General features: G+C 34.2%; 2 protein-coding genes across 3 annotated transcripts in view; one reads left to right on the forward strand and one right to left on the reverse strand.

The window, feature by feature from the left end:
* Nucleotides 1–1,299: 1,299 nt before the first annotated feature.
* LOC147072977 (uncharacterized) lies at nt 1,300–11,197 on the reverse strand. The gene is made up of 3 exons (XM_085946227.1): nt 10,788–11,197; nt 8,985–9,191; nt 1,300–3,593 (listed from the first exon to the last, which is right to left on the reverse strand). The coding sequence occupies exons 1-3, from the start codon at nt 11,065–11,067 to the stop codon at nt 2,218–2,220; spliced, it is 1,863 nt and encodes a 620-aa protein (XP_085802353.1). The 5' UTR covers nt 11,068–11,197; the 3' UTR covers nt 1,300–2,217.
* A 315-nt stretch (nt 11,198–11,512) lies between these two features.
* The window catches only part of LOC147072978 (uncharacterized), a 45,379-nt gene continuing 30,321 nt past the window's right edge, over nt 11,513–26,570 (forward strand). The window contains exons 1-6 of one of the 2 annotated variants that reach the window (XM_085945994.1): nt 11,513–11,744; nt 12,528–12,622; nt 19,603–19,703; nt 20,666–20,845; nt 22,501–22,812; nt 24,479–25,913. In XM_085945994.1, coding sequence (XP_085802120.1) covers nt 11,662–11,744; nt 12,528–12,622; nt 19,603–19,703; nt 20,666–20,845; nt 22,501–22,812; nt 24,479–25,913 — 2,206 coding nt within the window. In that variant the 5' untranslated portion in view covers nt 11,513–11,661. Of the gene's footprint in view, nt 11,745–12,527; nt 12,623–19,602; nt 19,704–20,662; nt 20,846–22,500; nt 22,813–24,478; nt 25,914–26,570 lie in introns of both variants that reach the window. The other variant, XM_085945993.1, reaches the window with a different exon arrangement.

Below are 26,570 nucleotides of genomic sequence, written 5' to 3' on the forward strand. Positions count from 1 at the left end.
TTTTCACCAAAAACTAATTCCATATTTAAGCAATGTGTAGGAAGACTATCTGTGAATATGATAAGAATAAATAAACGGAAAAAATTAATGTTTTTTATTTATACTTACCTGTAACTTATCTGACAAACAAATTACTACATAATGTATACCAATGTTGACCAACCCACGGAATCCTAAATGATTTTTTGATAACATGACAAAAGAAAGATTTCGTTTTTGTAAATTGGTTAATTATGCAAAACATGTATTTATTTATAAATGTGGCAGTACCAAGGCCTGAACAAAAACGATGCATGAGTGCGAGTGAGAAAGTATTCGGCACCCTTACAATCTCTGCGACACGCGCTAGAGTAAGATATAAGGTGTACATATCTGTGAGCTAGTTTCCAAAAGTATCGCCATCAAATCGGGGCGAAACGCTTCACATAGCGTCGATAACTTGCGAGCTCGAGTTGCTAAAATTGATATTTTTTGTGTTAAACATGAAGTTAATGGTAAATATTTTTAGTTAATTAAGTAGAAAAGATGGTTCTGTGTGTTGTCTTAAAATGTGGTAGCCGTACTGCTAAGCAAGAAGATGGTATTATGTTTCATAGGTAAGTTGATACGTCATGTTCGTGATAATTTATTTGTATTTTATTATATATTTTAATATCAGTGACCAAGTGTTTCTTTAAAATAACTTAAATTATGGATATCTTTACCTAATGGTTGCATTTTGACCTCTTAAAAATATGATATAACGTAAAAATATAGAAAATTATATTTTAATTCTGAGCGTCTAGTGCGAGCACTAGCGAAATGGTCTATGGTCTCGAACATTTGTAGACGAATGCGTTCGCTCGCCCACAAACCAAACGCAAGGCACGCGGCTTCATTTAGCAATGCAACGGGTGGCGTCTAGATGTATCTATAGTCTAAGGGCAGTACATAATTAGATATAGATAGCTTTTTTCAAAATATTTCTGTTTCACACTCTCACTGGGATTAATGGCTGACAATGTCGTAAATTAATCACTTAATCTTTCGCGCCATGTAGGTATACTGTGCTTACTCCGTGATACTAAGGTTTTTTGGGGTTTTCAAACAAAAAAAACAGATAGTTATGCATTTTTTTTATTACAATTTGATTGATGATAAAACATACAATAGAGAAAAAGTAGTACTTATTCCACTTTAATAAATAAATTTGGACTGGTTTCGCCCGCAAGAGGGACATTTTCTTGAATAATGGTTTAGTTATAAAATTAGAATAATATTTCATTACAAATATTATTATATTTTTTAATTTTTGAATAATTTTTTCAAACAAATAATAAAAATACGAATAAATCAGCACAAGGCTAAATTAAATTGCAGGTTAGTCAAAATGTTTAAAGGCCCCACATTAATTCGTAAAATTCTCAATTGTTAGTTTAATGACTCACATATATTTGAAATTCTGGATATTTCAAGATTATTTATTTGTCATTCCAATTCTTTAAATATAAATGACTTTGTACAGTCTGTTCTGCTGTTTGCCTGTTCTTCAAGCCAACCGGATTCCGGCGTCCTGGAAGGCCGCTAAATACAATCTACAGAGTGTATACGGCGGAGCTACGGGATGCTGGTTTGACCTGGAACGAAGCAAGAAGACTGGCGAGCGACAGGGATTCTTGGAGGCACCGCGTGGTGTCCATATGCTCCAGTTAAGGGGCGGATATGGGCAAAGAAGAAGAAGACAGTCTGTTCAGTGGCTTAGGTACAGTCACGGAATAAGCACAGTTTGCCTGGTGTAAAAATAGCTAAAATATGGTGGTCTCATTTTAAATGTTCCATCAACATAGCAATCTTATGCTTATAATTTGGATATTTCGTATCGTTGAAATGTTTACAATTTGACATATTTATGAATCAAATTTAGTAATATTACCATGATTTTGAAAAAGATAGCCATTGTTTGAAAAACCACTCCCGAGGTATAGAATGCCGGAAGAGCTACGGGAGCTACCACATACTGCGTCTACGTGTGGTCGGCAACACTCCCTATTCCCCGCGCGTCCTCTCTCTGCCAGACTGACGGGCATGCAACACTTGCTCATTATCCCGCATGATATTGCTATTTCCAAGCCATCCCAGCATTGAACACCAAACCTGTGACCCGCTATGCGGTAACGTCTAGTGACCGTTGTGTGCAGAGGAGAGACTCACCCTGATAACTTTAACAGTTGAATAATATCAATCATCAACGTTATCATCAATCAAATCGGATTGCTTCATCCAGGCGTTGACAGTAAATTTAGTATCAGCCGACGGCGACATCATAGTATCTGCGTCCTGCATGTTTTCGTATAGTTCCCAAACGCTCAGCAATTCGTTGGCGCAGATATCCGAATAGCCCTTCAAAGTGTCCAGGGTACTTTTCCAACTGCTCTTGCTCTTCACAAATCCTTTATTGGACGCAGTGCTGTCCGTAAGATACGTTTTCTTAGTATCCGCCATCGCCTTGTAATATTGGCACATGGATACTTTTGAGGAAACGACAAGAGGGAGCGTATCCTGCCTTATTGTGTCGGTCCACGTCTGCAAAACATCGCATTCGTTATCCATCTCAAGATCAAAGTCTGATTTATATATTGTTTGACAAAATATATCTCCAACAGAATTTAATGTATAATGTTTAAAAGTATCACCGCTTTTCTTTAAAATACATCCAGTCGTTGACGAATCAAACCGTTTCTTCAACTCAAATAATGGATTTAAACACATTCCTTTCAATTGTGATTGTCTCAATGTATCAAGTATGGATGGCATCCGCCAAGGTGCATAAATTTCACACTGACAATCTGAAACATTTTTTTCTTCAAACACCCCCGATACGCTATCATTAGTTAAACTGTTAATAAAAATACTCGATTCGTTTGAAAATTGACTACCGACACTTATCATTTCTTTATCGTCCAATATTGCAGTGGACATGTATAATGGTGATGATTTAAAACCGTGCGTCCATTTCGCAACAAAATTATTTCCTTTAATGTACCGCCAATCGTAGAAATATAAACTGTGAGTCGTTCCTATAAATGTACCATACTCTTTTTGCGCACTGAGTTTGGAGCATGTTATGCTCTCACAATTCATTGCCGGTGGTAAAAATATAGCATCGTCAGGTTTCCGTTCTGTCCGTTTATCTAATAACCTCATAAACTTGCCGCATGTGAAAACAATGCAGTTATCGTTTAAATATTCAACAGATGACCAATTGTTTAGTGTCGTAGTATCCGAGTCTTTACTGTAAATCTCAAATGTTTTATTGTCATTTAAATGATCAAGATGTACACTTCCATCGATGCATACATAGCAGACGTCTTTGCAAAAGTCATTAAGAGCACAACTCGTTATAGGAATTTCATCCGATCGAATCGAGCTCACAGAGTCACATTTTAAAGAATTTCCAGCATCATACACACTGACAACACTGATTTTATTTCTTTGTCGAAGGCACACCATATGATCAGTTGATGATTTTGCGATGATTGTTTCAAAAATTGCATCATCAGAATTGCACACATACAGACATCTATCTTGAATTTTGTTGTTCTCAGATTGGTAACCTGCAAATAGAAATAATAATAGGTAGGTCTTAAAAAATCATCTAAGGTATTTAGTAGGTGCCATTCACATATATAACACGAAGATGTACTTATGCAAGGAATTGTGCAATACAGGCGAACCTGTCAGTGGCGAAGGGAGGTGGTAGGCTGTTAAGATCCGCCATAAATAGTGCTCATTAAACTTTGTCAGTCATTTGTATTCGTTTTTATTGAACTAAGACTACAATTTGCAGATGTGTTGGTTAGTTTTTAAAAATCAATTAAAGCTTGCATAAATCAAACCATAATAGTTTTGATATGTTATGGATGATTCGACAAAATAATGCGCACTTTTCATTCATACTTATTTGTTTTTGTTGAATTAAGAATACAAGAAATGAAAATATAATTAATATTAAATTCTACAGGTTTTTAAAAAAGGTTTGTCGATAGCTATTTCAGTTGTAACACCATTATCAAGACTATTCAGATAGGCCGCTTGCCCTTGCTTAAATACTACCCGTGTATAGATAGAGACAGAATACATTCTCTTACTCGTTCCAGCAATATTATGAATTTGTACACTTATTATTAATTGTAATATTATCAATACTTTGAAAACCCTAAGTGGGTTTTTTAATGGATATCAAAATTTATCAAAATTACAGTGTTCGAGATTGACATTATTAATCAATTAAAATATTATTAGTATAATTGTATTATTCGTGTGTTTAAATTATATTTAATAGTGGCAACGAATGCATTACCAAATTTTCATTAATTATGTGATTACTTTTGGATAATTCGCGATTAATTTCCAACTGTTCGAGTAAATTCAATTTTAGACATTTATTACATATATGCAAACATTCCGGCGCCATATTATCACTGATGCTATGCGAATTTGATATCAAATGTTTAGCAAACTGAGAATCTGTTTTACCGTTCTTGAAAGACCGGAGGTGTTCTTCGAAACGAGTTTTTATTGACCTGCCAGATTGACCAATGTAGCATAGACTACATGTGCCACATGTTATTTTATAAACTCCGCTTTTCTCCAGTTTGTTGATTTTATCTTTACTATTTTTTAAGTTTAATCCTAGATTATTATTAGCTTTGAATGCTACGTTAACGCTATGTTTAATTTCTTGATAAATTTTTTTCTGAAATAATGCAGTGATAAGCAATGTACTTGTAATAACGATTTGAATCTTTAACGTTCGGGTATATTGTTGATCTAGCTAATTTAAGTTGTTTTTTATATAATATTTTATCTACCATTGATGTTGCATATCCATTACTTAAGGCAATTTGTTTAATGGTATGTAGTTCATCCTCAAAATCTAATTTTTCCATGGGTACGCTAACTAGCCTGTGGATCATGGCATGGTATGCCGCCAACTTATGAATCCATGGATGTTGCGATCCTTTATGTATAGTAGTTTCAGTGTAGGTGGGTTTTCTATATATTTTAATAAAGTTAATATGTTTAATATTAACCCTCTGAATAGTGAGGTCTAGAAAATTAATTCTGTTTTCTATCTCTACTTCGACCGTGAATTTAATATTACAGTGCAATGAGTTAGCCCTTTTGACAAACGAGTTAAGTTGACGGTCAGTTCCTTTCAGGGGGATGAAAGTTCCATACAGCGAACGTGACCACCTAATACTCAGTTTTCAGAATAGATGGTAGCACGGTCACACACGAAGTCGCATGATACAAGGCCATTTCAATGACCAATCAGAGCTCACCCATGGTCCAGCCAATCAACATTCGAGCTTTCGATCAGTCTTTTCAAATTTCATGTCAATTCTACATGATATTTTCAAAACAAAAGCAGTCGTCCAAGTGTCAAGTGTCAGAATAATATTGCTGTTCGGCGTTTTTAAACCATATTGATAAAAGGTTTTGCAATCCGATAGCTGATAAAATAAGTTAATGGGTAAGTCTACTTTTATTATATTATGTTTATAGGTATATACAATTGTATGCCCCTTGAAATTTCTTTGCAGTCGTGGTATCGAAATAATGATAGTACCTTCCTATTGTAATTTTCACGTTTGCAAATCTACCAAGGCAAACATAAAAAATAGGTAGGTATATAAAGAAGATTATGTTTGAGTAAATTACGTACCTACCTATATAAAATGTCTATATTATATTTGCGCATTCTTACAAAAGTGTAAATGGCGACCATTGTCATTTTATATTTTGAGATTAATTAGATTTTAAAATTATTGTTTCAGAATCTACATCAATATGTTGTTGATCGTCAAGCGATGAAAATTTATAAAGAAATCTTCAAGCTACACAATATATGTAATAAGTAATGAAGTCATCAATCTGACAGGAAGTGCTGACAAATAATTTCCATGATGGGAGTGCATTACTATTATTATTATTACATAATTATGTCCTCATAAATTTATATTGTTACTCATAATTTGTCAATATAATTATCATTGCAATAAAGTGTACCTATCTGAATTGAAATATCGACTTTTTATTATTTTTGTCACAATTTCGTTTTTATAATTATAAATACTTTTTTGGGTTCGGATCTATGGTTCTGTTATAGCCAAAGCTTCTAGTCACGCCAATAGATGGTGCCAATTATAGGGGGCATCTTCTTGTATGGAACTTACGAATCTATATATATATATATATATATATACGTCTGTTATCTATGGTTCCTTTCCAGCAAATCAAAATATCATCTATTTTTTTAAAAACCTGTAGAATTTAATATTAATTATATTTTCATTTCTTGTAAAATGGAATTCTACCAAGTAAATGCTAACTCAATTAATGAACTAAGAATACATATTACACATGTTGGTTAGTTATTTTTTTAAATTCATTAAACCCTGCCTAACCAAACCATAATAGACAAAAAATATTATTCAATCTATAAAATATCCAAAATTATGTATGGTTTAATGGCAAAATTTGAGATAATTTATAGACGATTATTTTTTTACTCTTATCTATTATGGCTTGGTTTTCGCAGTGTTTAATTGAATTTAATAAAACTAACCAACACCATCTGTAAATTAAAGACTTAGTTCAATGAAAACAAATACATATGACTCACAAAGTTTATTGTGGACTACTTATGTTGGATCTTAACAGCCTACCTCCACCCTACGCCACTGGAACCTACAGCATATGGTACGCAAACAAAGAGTAGAACCATGTAAAACCCTGGCCATTGGCACATAGAATATCCTGGTAGACGTAGCTGCCAGAGTTTTTCTTGCCAGATCTAGTGTTTTGAGTAGGCATGTAGCTTGTTAGAAAAACGTCCAGTTAATTTTTCGACACCGAAAATAGTATTTAGTTACAGGAAAAAGCCGAAATTGTAAAATTAGATAAGTTAAGTTTTGTAAAATTAAAATAAGAATTTTGTAAATTCTTGGGTAAAAAGGCGGAAGAAGTTAAAAAAAACTCTCCACCTGGTTTAAAAGTTAAAATGCTGTTCCTAATTTTGAATATATAATAAATAGAAAGAGTGTTGGTGACAGGTCAGAGTCTCCTGAACGTCTCTAATGAATTCTGAAAATTCATATAGAATCCAGCTGGTGCAGCAGCTGAAGCCGCTTGCAAAGTGGCTTGTGGTGCATAATCAATGCAACCATTTTGCGACTTTTCGCCCATCTGTAGTACTTATTGATACACCCCTGTTACAGGCGGGCTTCTCCCGGTGTAAAATAATCATTTAGTAGCTATAAGTCGAAACGTAACCCTGACCTCTAGAAACGGCTTCGTAAAACATCTAATCTGATTCCTTGCTCAACCACGTAAGTATTTTTTTTTTTATTAATAAGTAAAGGCCTTCGTCCGGTGTGTGAAAATCATATACTGGGCGGAGGTGTAATTAAGATAAATTTAATTTGATTTAAAAAGTATAAATGATGATGGATGAAAGAGATAATTTTAAGACTAAATATAAGTATTCAAATATAATAAATTTTGCCGCGCATTGTGCGTGAAATCCTCGCGCGCCGGCGCCAGGGTCAGGCTCGTGATTCGCCGAATCAAAGATCATGCGATCAGATTTGGCCAATCACTAGTCCCTTTTATTAGTTGGCGTGGGTCTGAGGAATTTAAAAAGAGAAAAAAAGTGAGTAAGCGTCCCTTTTCCAATAGGATAGGACCTGCGACTATAATCGTAAAAACCCAGATATAAATTTGTGAAACTAAAAATCATAAGAAAATATAAGACCACGTCACGAACACGAAAGACCGAGTTTTATTTATACTCCAACCGTTTAATTTTTTTTTTTTGTGAATCCGGGGTTCGATGGACACCTGAGCTAGCCGCTGGAACCCCGGGTATCTCATTATTCCACATTATTTAATAATTATCAGAACCAGTTTCGTCCATTTCAATATGACATTAAATAAAAAAAATTTAATATTGTTAACTTATTTCCGACAAAGGAGGAAATGTTATCTATTATATAGCCGAACACGAAAGACTAAAAGTATTAAATATGTCATTATGGTTAACATCTATATCAACAGAGGCCATTTTAATAATAATATAAGAATTATTGCTGTCACTAAAAAATGTATGCATTTTTGAAGACAATGACAGTCCCACGATGGCCGCGCGGCTTAAATGTCGGCCTATAGCGTCGTTGGTCCCAGGTTCAAATCCTGGGTCTGGCAAGTACACATATTGTTTTTCAATTTGTGTATGAGTCAAGAGTACGGACCTAATAGGTTGAGCAAGTGGCTGACATCCATTTCTCGTAAAAACAAAATCGGTACTGTTCGGTTAAAGCGGATACAGCGGAAAACGCATTTTGAAAATAGCCGATAAACTGGATTATTTGTTAGTTCGGGTTAGGTTAGGTTAGGTTAGGTTAACCTAACAAATAATCCAGTTTATTTTCAAAATGCGTTTTCCGCTGCATCCGCTTTAACCGAACAGTACCACAAAATCTGTTAACACTAACCTCCACCCCGTGGAGGCCCATATGATCCTATTACGATTGGACATGGTCGGTACGAAGACAATGTAGGTATACTGTATCCACGATGCAACTATTCATTCAATTAATGACCGCTAAAGCAAGCATCAAGTTATTTAAAGTTTATACTAACTATGAATTTATAATGAGCAGTTTTATTACTTATACCGTTATTGTATATTTTAATATGTAATTGGAAAATTGGAATTTTAAAAATGTCAACAATGGAAAACAGCATCGCAATGGTAATGAAGATTTTCGCATCCGTCATTTTATGCTGACATAATTAATATGCATGGCTTCTATTGTTATTTTGATACAACATAACATTGACATTATCTTCATGGTAAATTAATGTTAAATACCGTCTCTTGTATGATAATATGTCAATGGACCTGACAATATAATAATTCATTTTTAAAATGTACTCACGCAGCTCATTCTTCACGGATGTAAGGAAATAACTCTCTTTTCCAGTATCGATCTCGCACAAATTCCCATTACCGCTGAAATACCAATTGTATATACTGTCAAAGTATCTATCGGGATCTTCTCTCAGAAGTTCGGCAAACTTTAATAAATACATCGGGACAATTGTGGTTTTCGGTTTGCTTATTAATTTTGTCATCATCTTCCTCTCTGAAAAAAATATTTAAAAAAAATTAATGGAAACAAACTCTATTTATATCATATGATTAGAATCTTGAAGGAAATGTTCCAGCGTGATTCGTTAAGTGGGATCATATATGCCAACAGAGAATCTAGCGGAAAAATACGAAGCTTGCAATTTGAGAATTTTTTTTGATAATTTACAATTTTAACTATATTAATTAATAAATATGTATCTGAAAACATTAAAAAGACTTTTTTTTAAGACAAAAATATTATTATTGTAATATATTATTATATATAGTATATATATTATTGTAAAAAAAATGTGAATTTGTCACATATTTTGTACATATGTTACGTTATTATTACATTTTTTATGGTTATATTTATTATTAAAATTTAGTTTATTAAGTTTTAAAATTTTCGCCGCTTAGATTTTTGACCAATTCATAGTTTTATCTATTTTAAAAAACATCTATTTTTATAAAAAATATAAATGTGTATAACTTTAAATCCTTTTTATTATCCCAACCTAATTCTACTCTTCTAGGTCATATAAATTGCTATATTTTTCAAATTTAGTGATTTTATACACCTACCCATTTATATTGTCATTATCGTCATCAACCTGTATCAACCCACTGCTGGATGAAGCCTCTTTAAGCTGATTCTACACCTTTGGGTCTTATAAATTGCCATCCTTATCAGAATTGGTCTATTTATTCCTCGCAGATATGTATTGCTTCATTATTTATTAACATTTGTTTCGTTATCAATAAGCTGATTCTACACCTTTGGGTCTTATAAATTGCCATCCTTATCAGAATTGGTCTATTTATTCCTCGCAGATATGTATTGCTTCATTATTTATTAACATTTGTTTCGTTATCAATGTCCCGCACCAGGAAACTATATCATTTAAGGTTAAATTTGAATGCAAAATTTGACTTTTTAAATATTATTCTACGGTTGCAGGCATTTATTTTTTATAGACAACGAAAAATAATGTTTAAATTTATTTTTTACACTGCTAACCTTCTTCTGTTATCTAAATGGGACCCGTGGGAGGTTAATATTCACGTTATATTGGATCGCTATTTATGATATTAATCACATATATTGCTTTATATTCTAATGCTTGAGATGTATAATTATTTATCATATTTAAATGCATGTGATTTAACAAAACATTTATATACCTACACATACATTGTTTCAAAATGTCAGTGGTAGAAATCGGCGATTGCCAGCTGTTCTGCTAGGCCCAGCAGACTGAGGTGGTGTCGGACGATATTGTGAAGGCCAGACTCCAGAATAGACTATGCATATGACCCCAAATTTATATTGGCAGTGACGGCATGCAAATCGTAAAACTTACAAATCAGCGAAATGTCAAACTGTCTGAGATGAACAAAAATCCATCCCGAAGGGAAAACTATGGCACCGCCTATGCATACTTCACAATTTTATTACAATCCAACACCATGTTCTTAGGACGCCAAGCTGTCTGCAAGACCTAGCGAGACAGACTGGCGACCGCCAGCTGGCTCTGCTAGTAATAATAAAATCGGATAATTATAACTACAATATTAAAAAAAAATATATATATAACCACAAACTTACTTGGCAATCTTTTATAAGTTCCTTTCATGGTGGTTACCTTCAGTTTCCAAATTTCTTTATTTTTCACATACTGTAGACACGGGTCCTCACATTTATTTGTATTCGTTTTAGACACTGGAACCGGCAACGAGCTTTTAAATGGAAACGGCTTATACAGGTTTTGAAACGACTCGATGTTTTGTAAATTATTTAGAAGGTTCGGTGCCATCAAAAGGTGATGGGGTACTTGAACATTACCAAAAAAAATCTTTAAATGGCTTGCGTTTTTTTCACTAGCCATAATTAACGTTTTACAAGATTAATAATCAAGTTATGGCTAATTCCTACTCTCCAAAGCACATGGCAGCGGACAGACACGTGCGGCGTAAATTAAATAAACAAATTTGTATTATTTTGACATATAGTTTTATATTGCCAGGCTGATATTTTTCATAGACTAAACTAAAATCATGAATAGTTATGTAAAATCAAAAACTCAGAAGCTTATGAATGAAAAATAATTCCTCAAAATTATTTCAGGCATAAATAAACTTAAAAAGACATTGGATAAAACTTCACATAAATAAAGGGTTTCTGTGATGTTTTAAAATCTGGAAAATATTAGAACCACAATTAACTTATCGTAGTATATTCTTGGGTTTTCACCGTGTCTCCTTCTTCCTTCTTTACTCGACAATTAACTTTTATGTGGGAACACTGGACATAGATAATATCTCTGGGCCGACGGGAAAAAGTTGTGCAGTTTGATTATGGTTTGATTGTTTTGACAATTTGACGTCTTTCGATTAACCTAGACTTAATTTTAAGTGTTGCAGTCATGTTGTAATCGTAATTTATTTCTTTTAATTAAAGTCGATATTAATAAATTAAAACAATGGATTCAAGAAAACCACTGAGCTTAATTAAAAAAAATAAGCAGTCGTCCATGTTCTCTTTTATGGACAAAAGTAAGATGAGGTGAGAGCATTGTAATGTATTGTTTTTAAATATATTTATTGTAATCGTTCTACATTAACTGTTTACATATTATAGACAAATAAACTGTAAGTCCTGGATTATATTGTATTCAATATCTTAGCAATAAATCTCTACATATCATCCCTAAAAGGTCTGAATATTTAGTTCCTACCTACCTGCTACTAAAACAAAATTCATTTAATGAATGCTGTATTTCGTAAACATAAAACAAAACACGTTACATATTACCTAAATACACAAATGTAATGCAACCTTTTTTGTAGTTTTTTGAAGACAACAGTTAACACTTACTTTAAAATAATATATTTTACATAAAAACTATGTTTATATAGGTAAGAGATTGTTTACACTATTTTGACTAAAACACAATTGTGACTTGTAACGTTTTCGATATATAGCATTCAAATATAATTTTTTAATATGTACCTATATTTTTTTACAACACCCACGGTGGCCGCGCGGCTTAAGCGTTCGACTATAACGCTGTGGGTCTCAGGTTCGAATCCTGGGTCTGGCAAGTACACATATTGTTTTTGAGTAAATTTGTGTGTGAGTCAGGGTATGGACCTAATAGGTTGAGCAAGTGGCTGACATCCATTTCTCGTAAAAAACAAAATCTGTTAATACAAACCTCTACTCTGTGGAGGCCCATATGATCCCATAGGATCAGGCACGGTCAAAAAAAAAAATTTTTTTTTTTTATTGAATAGGTAATACGGCCTATTTTGCTGATATATTATATTTTTTTCAATACTATTCCAGCTCATCAACGTCACACGAGAAACAAACTAATTCGGACAAAATCAAAAAGGAAAAAGAACCATGGGACCTCAATCTGAGTGCTTTTAAATCCACCAGTAGGTTTATTACTCTTAATTTACTATCGTAGCTTCATAATGTGAATTCGTTAAGCAATATAATGAAAATAAATAATTACCCATGCCACAGATGCCCGCATGAGCTTTTATATAGGTACTTATATTTTTTTTACGAAAACAGTTTACTCCATGTAGACAATTATATTAAATACCTTGTTCTGTCGGCGCATATGTTTTTCGATCCAATAATATTGTTAATTTAAAATTTGAAATTTTCACACATTTTGATGCATCATTATCTCACACTAACCGCGGTATGCATGTAATTTCAAACACCGTTGAAGCTGATCAATGGGTGATCGGCTTATTAGCTTAATCAACTGATTACGACGTAGGCAATCTGACGTCACTCACATCACTTCATAATTCGGCCCCTTCGAGTCAAAGAAATCTATCTTAATTTTTAACAATGTTGAGTTACGTTTGATACTGGACATTAAATGACACGTTATGTTAAGTGACAAAGAAACTTATCAAAAAATTCAATGGATAAAATATAAGTCAATACATACCAGTGGCGAAGGGTGGAGGTAGGCTGTTAAGATCAGCCATAAATAGTGCACATTAAACTTTTTCAGACATACATATTTGTTTTCATTGAAATAAGACTACAATTCACAGAAAGTGTTGGTTAGTTTTAAAAATTCAATTAAACCTTGAGAAACCAAGCCATAATAGATAATAGTCAAAAATTACATGTCTATCTATAAAATATCTAAAATTATGCAATTAAATCATACATAACTTTGAATATTTTATAGATAGAATAATATTTTTTATTTATTATAGTTTGGTTTAGGCAGGGCTTAATGAAATAAAAAAATGAACCAACAATATGTGTAATATGTATTTTTAATCCAACGAAAACAAATAACTATGAATGAAAAAGTGTGCATTATTTTGTCGTATCGCCCAAATTAGACTAAAACTATTATGGTTTCGTTTAGGCAGGGTTTAATTGATTTTTAAAAACTAACTAACACCATCTGTAAATTGTAGTCTTAGTTCAATAAAAACAAATACATATGACTAACAAAGTTTAGTGTGCACTATTTATAGCGAATCTTAACAGCCTATCTCCACCCTTCGCCACTGATACATACATATCTCCTGCAAACCCTTTCTTGTTAATGTCTGTGGAATGTAAATTTACTTGTGTTTGGGGTCTCCTGTAAAGTAGAGAAAAATGAAATACGTTTCTTTGACTCTAAGGTGCCGAATTAAACATGGCCGTCTGTCACTGTCACTAATGACCTTTGTTCATTTTTTAGATTCTGTAGAGCATTTGCGAACTTTAAAAACACTAATCGTGCCGTTTACAAAAAAACGTACAGATCTAGATACAATGCTCCCGTATTTCGACTATTCACTAAAATGCAGTATTTCCCATGGATAAGATGGAAATAAAACTGTAATAAACTAGCTGAAAGTCTCAAACACACTAGTAATATTAATATTGTCATGGGTGATTGGTATAAATGATAATATTATAACGAGATCATTACATAATAGTATGTAAATCCCTTTTCATTGCCGTCAAAATTCCGCTTAGCAATCTCATAATAGAAATCAATAGAAATGAAGTTAGTCATAAATAATATACGTGAAATTTAACAAGCTGCTGAAAGCAAACCTACTTTGCCACTTGATTACTCAATAAATATTTATTGGGAATACTTTGTCCGATATTCAATTCTATCGTAAAAAAAAAAAATGTCTATAGTTTACAATAACTATTCATTTATAATTATTCAATTCATACTGTGCAGTTCTGATACTAATTCCACAACTAGCTGTGCCAGCTGGCGGTCGCCAGTCTGTCTCGCTAGGTCTTGCAGACGGCTCGGCGGTGTTGGATTTTAATATAATTGTGAAGTATGCATAGATGGCGCCATATTTTTCCCTTCGGGATGGGCTACCACTGACATTTTAATTTTAATACAATATATGTGTAAGTATGTGCAGTTAAATATGATAAATAATTATACATCTCAATCATTCGAATATAAAGCAATATATTATGTGATTTTCATAAATAGCGATCCAATATAACGTGATATTAATCTCCTTCGGGTCCCATTGAGATAATAGAAGAAGGTTAGCAGTGTAAAAAATGAATTTAAACATTATTTTGTTTCATTGTCTATAAAAATAAATGCTTACAGCCTTAGAATAATATTTAAAAAATCAAAATTTGAATTAAAAATTAACCTTAAACAATATAGTTTCCCGGTGCGGGACATTCATATCGAGACAAATGTTGATAAATAATGAAGCAATACATTTTATATCTGAGAGGAATAGAACAATTCTGATAAGAATAGGAATTTATAAGACCTAAAGATGTGGAATCAGCTTAAAGAGGCCTTCATCCAGCGGTGGATTGATGCAGGTCGATGACGATAAGTAATGACGATATAAATGGGTAGGTATATAAAATCACAAATCTAAAAAATAATGCAATTTATATGACCAAGTAGAGTAGAATTAGATTGGGATAACCTTCATCCAGCAGTGGATTGATCTTGGGTGATGATGATAATGACGATAATGACGATATTATGAATAGGTAAAAATAATATCAACAATTTTGATAAATATAGCAATCATTTAACCGCTAGTAGTAGAATCAGGTTGCGGAACCCTTCCTCCCCTGGTTGAAGATGATGATCATTATGATGACGATATGAATATGTAGATAAATAACATTAGCATTTTTAATAAATAAAGAAATTCAATACTGTCAAGAATACAATCAACGTAGAGAGGCCTTCATCCAGCAGTGGACTTATTGAGGCTCGTGATAATAATGACATTATATATAGAGAGGTAGATAATAATATCACTGATAAATATAGCAATTCAAATGACAGAAAGGAATAGAACCAGGCTAGGGAGGACTTTATCCAGCAGTGGATTGGTTCAGGTCAATGTTGATAAGGATGATAGAAATAGGTATAATATCAAAAATTCGTTTAACCGCTAGAAGTAGAATCAGGTTGCGGAATCCTTCATCCAGCAGTGGATTGATTCTAGTTGATGATAACGATATGAGCATGTAGATAAATATAATATCACCGATTTTGATAAATACAGAAATTCATATGACAGAAAGGAGTAGAATCAGGCTAGGGAGGTGGAGGTCTTTATTAAGCAGTGGATTAATCCTGGTTGATGATGATGATGATATGAATATGCAGATAAATATAATATCACCAATTTTGATAAATACAGCAATTCAAATGACAGAAAGGAGTAGAATCAGGGTAGGGAGGCCTTTATCCAGCAGTGGATTGGTTCAGGTCGATGTTGATAAGGATGATAGAAATAGGTATAATATCACAAATTCGTTTAACCGCTAGTAGTAGAATCAGGTTGCGGAACCCTTCATCCAGCAGTGAATTAATCCTGGTTGATGATGATGATGACGATATGAATATGTAGATAAATATAATATCACCGATTTTGATAAATACAGCAATTCAAATGACAGAAAGGAGTAGAATCAGGCTAGTGAGGCCTTTATCCAGCAGTGGATTGATCCTGGTTGATGATGATGATGACGATATGAATTGTCACTCTTCATCCAGCAGCGGATTGATCCTGGTTGATAATGATTTAAATAATATGTATATTATAACACCAATTATTGTTGAATACTTTTTAAATATTTTTGGGTTATATGAGTTAATTGAATGTATATAAGTTTCATTGGTTTAAAAAAAATTATCATTTAACAGCCATAAAAAATATGTAACATTATCAAATTTTGAAATATTATTCTATGGTTGATCGCATAGTGTTGATCGTGAAAATGCGAAAATATGCCCGCGGATAAAATTAACTGTTTTTAATGGGAATTCGTATAAATGTTATTGTTTATTTGAATAATTATAGTTATCTATAGATACTTGCTATAAATGTGAGTTATATAGTGCTGTGCATTTTTAAATCATTATGCGACGTAAATAATATCACCTGTCGTTTTTTACATAAACAACTACCTAAGAATGACGGATGGTAGTTTTTAAAAGTGATTTTTTTATGACTGTGTCGAGTTTTATAAAATTGTGCTCGCTTCGAATTATAGCCACTCGAATGCATCCGATAAGTAAATATGTGGTGAGTAAATTGAAATAATGTAGTTAAGTATACATAGCGTGATAAATACGTAGTGTCAAAAGACTTCCTTTCCGTCAGAGGTGTAGAAACTTAACTTAAAACAAAGAACTTAATTCATAAAAATTTAAATAAATCAGTTCTAATATGTTTATCGGTTAATCTTATTATGATTAGTTTGTGAAAATTGATTGTATATATCGGTTAAAACGCATTTTAAATTTAAAGCGGCCATCTTTGGTGAGTTGGTTTGAGTGTTGCAAACATTGTGAAAAAATAAATTCCCGACATAATCAGTTGTCAATAAAGTGGCGTGTCGCTGGAAAATGTATCGGGAAATGAACAAAAATCACCGTCTTCGAGTGGAATTTAATCACGAGGCTGTCAACTATGGAAAACCTAAAATAGCGAGATCTCGGATGTAATGAGGAAACATTCGTTGACATTTTAGTTTATGATTTTCTCCATACATTTATTCACTTTTGTAACGAGCTACTTCTCGGGTATACCGAGCAAAACTGTTAATGTGTCGATCGTTTAAAAACAACATTTTCGACCCTAAGCAATAAAATCCGACCGGGCAGTTAACTAGACCGATGCCGCCGGGATCGGATTACGTTTATGACACTAGTTAAGTGTCTAAGTACCTAATTGGTGTTTTACGCCGACAACATTGAAAAAGTATCCACGGATATGGTTGAAATTGCATGTAAAAAATCCAAACTTTGTGAAGTCAGAAGGTACCTACCAGCTCCGGCGGCTCAGTCACTAATATGTTATATAACAATATAACGAGTAATGCTTATAACAAGCAAATTCAGTCTGTCTCGTCTTCCTCGTAATAACCAAGTTGGTCAGTATATACCTTTTTCATTTTCAAAATGGTTTTAGTCTTGGCTGGGTTTAATTGAATTTTAAATACTAAACCATTGCCATCTGTAATTTGTATTTGTAGTTCAATAAAAACAAATAAGTATGACTGACAAAGTTTAGTGTGTACTATTTATGTTAGATTTTAACAGCTTACTTCCACTCTTCGCCACTGCTTAACATAAATATCAACACACACTCAAAACCCTGCAAAGACTAACCAATCACATCAAAAGAACCCACTCTAGGTAATAAACTCAAGTTAGGTACTCAATTACAAGGGTTACTTGTGAATTGTATGTAAAATATTTCACCGTGGCACAGTTCGCCGTGAGCTTTCTTATCGGAAAGAGATGACCGTATACTATACGGCAGGGGTGGCCAACCTTTTGCATACCGTGCGCCAATTTTTTTCACAAACAAGTTCAGATGCGCCATACAACTCAAGCAGCTTTTCAACCTTCTTACGTTCTCGGTTGGGGTTGGAAAATAGGGATAAGTGTAGGATTTGCTTCGCTTAGGGGAGGAAAAGGAATAACTCGATCACGCAATTAAATTAATTAATTTATGCCAGTTCAAAAAACACATGTTTGTTCGAGCACCAATCTACAATACTCAGAAATGATCTCTTGGACGAGAGGGTCATCGCTGTTATGGACCCCGCTGATGGTGCTACCAGCTACACTCTGCTGCTCTCGTTTGGTGAAGATAACTCTGGACCACAGTTGTTGGATGTGATGAGAGAGAGAGAGCTCTGAGCGGGATGGAGCACTGAGAGCTTTTGAGCGTTTGGATTTCGCTAGTCTTTAAATGTTTGGTGTTAAATTTCTTCAAATTTGAATCAGTTATTCGCGACCTTGTTTTGCTTTTAATCAATTTCATGGATGAAAATGCTTGTTCACATCTGTATGTCGATCCAAAGCGACATATATAACTTTTTGCAAATTTTCTTAGCTCTGGGAAATGTTCACAGGGTAATGAATGCCAGAAATTAATTATGTCAGAAGCATTTTGATCTGGAAAAAGCTCATCAAATTTAATTTTCAAAAATGAATTTGTTTTCAGTTCCATTAATTGTATGTTACTAGGCATCTGCATTATATTTTGTTCACTAAGTGAAAATGGATTTATAAATGCGAGCATGCAGTTTTCTTCTTTAGCAAATCATGAAAACGACTTTCAAATGACCCTTGCAATACCTTGATTTTTTCAATATATTTATTTGGTCAAATTGCTATTATCCGCAACACATTCATTTTACTCTTTCAAGTGTGGAAATTGACTCAAATCCTCATTTTCTAACTGAGAGATGAACAGTTTTAATTTCATTTTATTCCTACAATTGTAAACGGTCAAAAAAAATGGGACGAACTGATGAAGAACTGATGATGAAGAAGGCTGTATGACTTGAACTGAGAGCACTCAGGTGTTGAAAATATGAAAATGGATTAAATTATGGCGCCTACTTCAAAAGAATAAGTAGGCGCAAAGATGCAATGCGCCACTTGTAATCATCCAATGCACCACGGTTTGGCCACCACTGCTATACGGTCTCCAATTTTATTCGATTCAATATGAATATGAATTCAATATTCATGCCTCATGAATTCAAGAATGAAAACCTAACCTAACCTAACAAATAATCCAGTATATCAGCTATTTTCAAAATTTGTTTGCTCCTGGTTTCCTGTAAACTGTAAACCGACAAGAACCGTTTTTTATTTAGACATGAATTTATGTCAGTACTATATGATCCAACCTATATGGTTGGACGGCCTTTAATACATATACGGCCATATATTCCCGATACATTTCACGGTGAAGTGTGATACGGCGAACTGCATACGTACAAGTTTCCGAACACGAATTACAAGATCATTAACTGTTAACATAAAAGCGAGTAGCTTTGTCAAAATACTAACATATAATCTGACATCTTTGAAATAAACATACTTCCATTTTGCTTACAGACAAGTTATCAAATATAATTTTAAGCGATTCTGGAAGCTCTATAGAAAACTCACCAAACAACAGAGAATTGCGAGAACCGACAAAATCACATAACAAAATGGTATTTATTTTATAACGAATATTTTTATCGGTTACCTATTTTTATTAGTTTAATATCGCGCACGTATACGTGCATGGATTTACTTGCACCATCAGTGTGTATTTTAAACGTAAAAGTGCTGACTGTCTCTCCAATCTCATTTCTCAAGCGTAGGCGTACTATTTGACAGGTTTGGACAGGTTGGTAGATAATCGGTAAACGTCAAAATAATTCACATTCTACAGCGCATGCGCACCGCCATGCGAGTACAAATTATTTTGTGATACTTCAGAAGCTTCTGAACTTTTTTAATCGGCGGATGCAATCTTGCAACTTGCACGATAATACGTGTTTACACATGCCTAAATCCATGCACGTGTAAAAACTAACTTTTTAAATTTAAATGTTTGGAATTGTCGGGAAAATCGATAATGTTAGGTTTAAATATTTTTTCATCAAACCGAAACAAATTTTTGAATCTTGAAAACATTTACTACCTACTTGAATAAGAGTGAAACTTACAGTACTATTACTAGCCTGAAAATCTAACTCGGAGAAGACCTGGAATGCTGACGAAAAGTGTTTTATTTGATCAATACAATGCCTTGGCCCACACAGCAGCAACTGTAATGGCCTCGCTGCGTGCCACTGATTTCCAATTAATAACAGGGCTCTGTCAGATTTCCGCCTATTCCCTAATCTTAAAAAAACCTCTCAACAGGGAAAATATGACTAATTTGACAAATCAAATCAGCAATATTTCGAGGACCTTAAGAAATCCTTCTATACAACTGGGATATTGTGTTTGAAGCATTATTTGGAAAACTTCATTTCATTTGGCTCTAAGGAGATTATATTGAAAAAATGAACATGGTTCCAACTGTACTTTTTTTTTCTTTTTTCACTATACTTTACTGTTTTTTTTTCTGAGACAAAATAAATTGAATGAAGCGATAAATAATATTTCTTATATAAATTAGCAGAATTTGAAGTCAGAGACGAGAGAAGAATGCAATAACTTGGACCACTATTCAATGCTGGACAACATCACAGATCAAGGCTCCTCTCCATCTCTGCTCGCCACTGACAAATTTCAAAAGAATTTCATGAAGGAGCTCAACAAATTAGGAGTTGACGAAGACATGTTTGCGGAGCCAATAAATGTAAGCAGTTTTGTATTCTCAACAGCCTGTCATTGTGACTCACTTCTTGTCTCATGCTTAAATTTTATTCAGGTATTGGCTGTAATAATTCTAATATAATTTATAACAATGCGTATTGTTCCGTATACTCACCTTTTTTCTTCTTCTTCTTCGATGGCGCTACAGCTCAAGTCGAGCCCTGGCCTCCTCCACCGCTGTCCTCCAGCCGGAACGGTCCTCCGCACGTCTTTTCCAGTTCCTGATTTTTAGTATCTGGTTGGCATCTTTTGTAATATTATCACCCCATCGTGTGCGTGGCTTTCCCACTGGCCTTTTCCCTCCTGGGTTTCCTTCGAGGATCTTCTTCGGTATCCGTGACTCAGGCATGCGCTGGACATGGCCTGCCCAGTTTAGCCTCTGTAGTTTTATGAAGTTGGAGAGTTTTGAATCTTGGTATAAGCGGTATAGTTCCGTGTTGTACCTAATTCTCCACTCCCCACCATCATTCATGGGTCCGTATATCCGCCTAAGGATCTTTCTCTCAAAGCAATCCACCATTTCAGCTGCTATCAATTTAGCGTCCATAACTCGCACCCGTATGCAACGACTGTGCGTATGACGGTTTTATAGAGCCGCGTCTTAGTTTTTCTGTGGACAGTCACCTTTTTTCACTACTATCAAACCATCAGAAGAACTATAGTTTAATTTACCATATCATTGAATATTATTGCATAATAATTTATTGATTATATTTGTGCATGCTCCTTATCTACAACATCTATGGACCGCAGCCATTGATCACAACCTACCATCAGTGACATCCCTAGACAAAATGCCGCCCCATTTTCCATACAGTATTTTTTATCATCCTTTTATGACTCCAATATCTAAGAAATATGTTCTACTGTAATGATATGTTTAGTTTGAGATCGCAAAGGTTTGGGCGTTATTAAATCGATAATCACAGACTAAAATCGTGGACCCGGAGTGGTAGGTGGGACGCTCTGTAAGAGGAGGGTGCATCTTTAATATCGACGACCAACGCAATTTCCGTGCGTACTGGTTAATAACTCAGACTGTAATTATTCGCAAATTTGCACGTGTCGTTTCTGGTCACCAAGGACGTCGAAGGGCAACGGAACTAAACTAGACATTGCGAACCCGACAAAACCAGGGAGCTGAATTTTTTAAATAATAATTATCGCTATTTATATAATGTCTTCCAAATGAATCTCCTCGATTTGCCGCCCCCAAGCGACGCTCAATCTGCCTACCCCCACGGGACGTCACTGCCTACCAAGAATAAGCACTTAGTAGGCTATATTAGGTTTTTGTGTAATTTTAGGTTTCAAATGAACTGTCATGATTCAGACACTTCAAAGTTTTGAGCACTGAATTGTAAGTTACGGTCGCAGTGCTAGTTCGAATGCAATGCATAAACCTATACGCAGTAAATAAAGATTTTCAATTGAATATTTCATTCAAATTAATTAATGTATTACCATTTGACAACAATCATCATTTTCTACAAACAGTGTTGCATTCGAAGAATAAGCAACATCTAGCACTACGATCGAAATTCACAGCTTAGTGCCCCGGCCTGAATATAGTCAGCCTTGGTTTAAGCTGAAAGCTGAAAGCTGTCAAAGTCAAATTTTTGTTAATTTTTATTACAGTCAGAAAATAACACAGAAGGCAATTCAATAGTCAGCATAAGCTCGGCCGATGAAAGCTTATCTACGAGTAAGACCAAGTCTGATGAGAGAAAGAAAGCACCGAGTAGGAGAGAATCTGAAAAGTCAACAAGTGGTGGTAAAGTCGATATTAAAGACAGTTCTATTAACACATCAGATGTGAGTATGAACAGCACAAAAAGTCCCAAGGGTGAAAAGGTCAAGTTGAAGAGTTTGAAAATGGATGCCGGAATGGATAAATGGATCGATAGTGTCACAAAAAACAAGCTATTGTCAACGAGTTCGCAGGAAAAGGTATATAATTATATGTATCTATAATATTGTATTTTTGTACTTATTTTATTACTGAGGGTTGCAGAACAAATTGTTAAATAGAATAAACTTTCTTTTGAGTCAATATTTCTTACTATAAAATTTTGGCATTGTCAGTGGAAATGAGAGTTTTGAGATAAATATGCCGATGGATTCAGTGAAATATCCTTTTTAACACGTTGATCGCCATGGGGGTCACCGGTGACCGGCAAAGAAGACCTGCCTTAGAGTTGTTCTACAGCGCCGGCGGGCACGCGTGCATTGCATTTTTCGATACGCGGTGACCGGCATGGCCCTTCTGTATATTACTGCCACTTGGCCTGAAAATATGTCTTCCCAGTCACAAAATATAGGCTCACTAATGTAAAGAATGTACATAATGAAAAAAAAAGTTTTCCTTTTAAATTGTAAATGTGTTTTTATTGATATAAAAATAAAAATTAAATAGATTATAAAAATGTAAGTTATAAAAATTATGTAAATAATAAAAAAATAGAATTACAAAAATGATTATAAGGTATGTATACGTATATTTCCAGTTTATGTGTATCCAGGTATTATACTACCCAATTTGAAAACTTTTATTCCGTATTTGTGCCTTTTCTGTTTATTATACTATCTAAATCTAAATATAATTCGACCGCGAAATGGCACCATGCTCTCGTCAACACATATGGACAGGTGACCGGCGAAATGGCCGGCCCGGCGTAATAGAATAAATTAACTTGTTGGCGCCGCGACGAACACATGTGGCCGGCACATCATAAAAACCAATATTTACGTAAAAAAATCATTAAAATTAAAAAAAAACATTATATTCTTTCATAACCTATCAAATAATACCTTAGAAACAAATAATCATTTTTTAACTATTTTATGTAAAACTAGTTGGCGATCAATGTGTTAAATGGGTCACAGTCACCAAATAAGATAAAATACTGAACCTGACCATCAGTGTAAGGCCTGAGTGGACAGCGTTCGGTGAGGCATACACTCAGAGAACAAATAATATGTCAAACACTTGATTCTACTTTATGTAAGTTTTGTACTACTCCATATGTATCGTTTTTAGCATGGTGAGTTTCGTCTTTTGGTGTCATTCGGTACTACGTATCTATGGTAAATATACAACTGACGCATATTAAAGTAACTTACTGTTTATGTATTGAAAGATTGCAAATAACAATATCTGTAAGCTATATAAGATTCTTGAACACTTGAGCAATTTGTAGTGCCTGAAGATGCTGAAGTGCGAATCACCGGTCACTAAAAACGATTTATAAGGAATAGTATAAAACTTACAAGAATTAGAATTCAAATTCTAATGGTAGTACCGTGAGAACAGAACAGACACCTTTTGATTCTGACCGAGTTTGAATCCTAGACATTCAGAATTGAGTAGTAAGTTACTTGACCCATTTCCATTTGAATATTGAGTTCGTTTAGTTTCCCGTCTCCCGTGATGTACATCCCCAGGTATCTCGCTGATTAGGACAATCTGACCTAATTAAAGGAGCATGCGATTGACACATTGTTTGTTTTCGATGCAGTCATTTTTCAGGCGGACAGATGATGAATTATTATGCAAACTGTCAGAAAACCGATTGTAAGAAACTAATAATGTATTTTTTTAATTTTTTTTTTTCAGAAAAGGATACAAGATCTGGAGGAATCTGTCAAATTCTGTAAAGTTTCATATTTAGAAATACTAGAAAGAACAGCTGCTTCCTTTGACAGTATACCCATATCGGTGTTAAAAAAATTCCCCGGATTCGACAGCAATACTTATCTCAACCTGAAAAGTTTACGGCAACGATTAAAAGCTACGATAAAACTTCAAAATTCGGCCATCGCAGATTTGAAGAAATCTAAAAGTAGCCCTAGTAAACATAAACATAGACCTGATGACCATAATATTAAGTCTGAAACTAGCTCTGTAACAAAAGACACATCACAGAGAGATAAGATTATTAATGATATAGAATATAATATTCCATCTACGGAGTCTTGTAAGGATGAAGATGAAGAAGATTTGTCAGATTTTGAATCGTTGAGGAAATTTAGTACCCCGAATCGGACCGATGGTTTGAGTAGTTCACAAAAATTCAGCCAATCACAAGCAACTAAGTCAAATTTTAGTCCTAAAGTACTCAAAGAGAAACGGATACCAGATGTCACAACAAAACTATCCACTAACCGTGTGAATAGTAATACGGAAAATGATAATTCTGTATCTCATTCGAAGTATAAGAATGAATTAATTATGCCTGTAATAAACAATATTAATTCTGCAAATGAAAATGTTAATGCAATCAATAAAAACGATTTAATTAGGAAAATAAATAATATAAACTGTGAAACAGTGTCCAAAATGAATGATGAAACTGTTTTATCAAACAGTCATCTTGTACCTGAGACTGATAAATCTAAAGCTAAATTTGTTTTTAAAAAACCGAGCCGGTTGAGTTCTTTGAGTGCTTCCACTAACCCGGTAGACTTTCCTTGCGGAGATATTCCATCTGGTACCCTAGACAGGCTAAGAACTGCTTCGAAAGATTTAAGACCCATCGTCACTGATGATTCATCATCTAAAGTGAAACCGTTAAATAACAACAGCTCGGTTATGTTCCAACCGAAGACGCCCGATCCGATAATGACAGCTCTGCCTAAACCGTGCGCCAAAGTTACGCCATTACAAAACACGTTTACGCCGGAAATTGAATGCAGATCAAACAGTGTGGGTATGCAGAACTATTCAATGGATAGTGATGAGGAAGAAGGAAATATTGACTTAACAGATCTGGAATGCGATGTATCATTCGGTAACCAGAGTAACACTAACAAAAATAATTACACGACAAATAGAAATACTGCGATAGTGCCAAGTGTTTCGTCTCAACCTATGTCCGAACCGATTGTGGACGCAGACGGTTGGCCGGAGTATAGAATTGAGGATTTTATGGAAGACGATAACGAGCCTGTTACCAAAGTCGCTGTCCCGGTCAAAACTGTTGTGCCTAGTAACAATGCCAACTGTAATATGGGAAACTTTCATTCGAATGTTAAGAATGATGGAGTCACAGGTGAATTTTTTTTTTATATTGTCCACTTGTACGGTTGTTAAGTTTTTGTGTTTTTAAATAGCACGATTATCTGTTGTACCGAGGCTTTCTTATGCTCGTTGTGGTTGTTGAGTCTTATGCTGCAATTACATTATGATCACGTCACGTACTGTCACATGCTGGTATGGCGACAAATTTAGTTTGCGGTTTCGTCATTCCGCAGAATATTTTGAATGATCACCATCTCTATAAATTTAATGATGGAGAGTGCCAACTCTAATGTATTAGTATTTTGAATTATTATTCATTATCCATGCTAATTTCAGTTAATTTTAACATTTTCTACGTCTGCGTACATTAAAATTACTTGCAATATTGCATCCATAGATAATATTTTGAACAGAACCCAGCCTGCAGGCCATAGATAATAGACGTAAACACCATAAAATAATAATAATAATTTAATAGGAAATCCACAGAGAAAACCACTAAAAACAAAGAACACGCGAGTCATGCCTACACATGCATGTAGAAAATAATAAAATATGTTCATTGAGTCATGCGGTTACCGATCTAGCACTGTACGCGTGAGTTGACTTCATTGCTCTGGCGATTTCGGCAGATTTTGCTAACTGACAATTTTCGTTTAAGGTTCAAAATATGCTACGGGATGGGAGC

Source organism: Rhyacophila brunnea, unplaced genomic scaffold (assembly GCF_057557595.1).
Source record: "Rhyacophila brunnea isolate RB1 unplaced genomic scaffold, BYU_Rbru_1.0 scaffold_19, whole genome shotgun sequence".
Classification (NCBI taxonomy): Eukaryota; Metazoa; Arthropoda; class Insecta; order Trichoptera; family Rhyacophilidae; genus Rhyacophila; species Rhyacophila brunnea.

Bases quoted from the DNA above. Each gene is read 5' to 3' on its own strand.
- LOC147072977 (XM_085946227.1), bottom strand. From the start codon at position 11,067: ATGGCTAGTGAAAAAAACGCAAGCCATTTAAAGATTTTTTTTGGTAAT. The intron at 9,192-10,787 runs GTAAGTTTGTGG...TATTTTTTTCAG, and splicing joins AACTTATAAAAGATTGCCAA to AGAGGAAGATGATGACAAAA. The intron at 3,594-8,984 runs GTGAGTACATTT...TTCTATTTGCAG, and splicing joins ATCCGTGAAGAATGAGCTGC to GTTACCAATCTGAGAACAAC.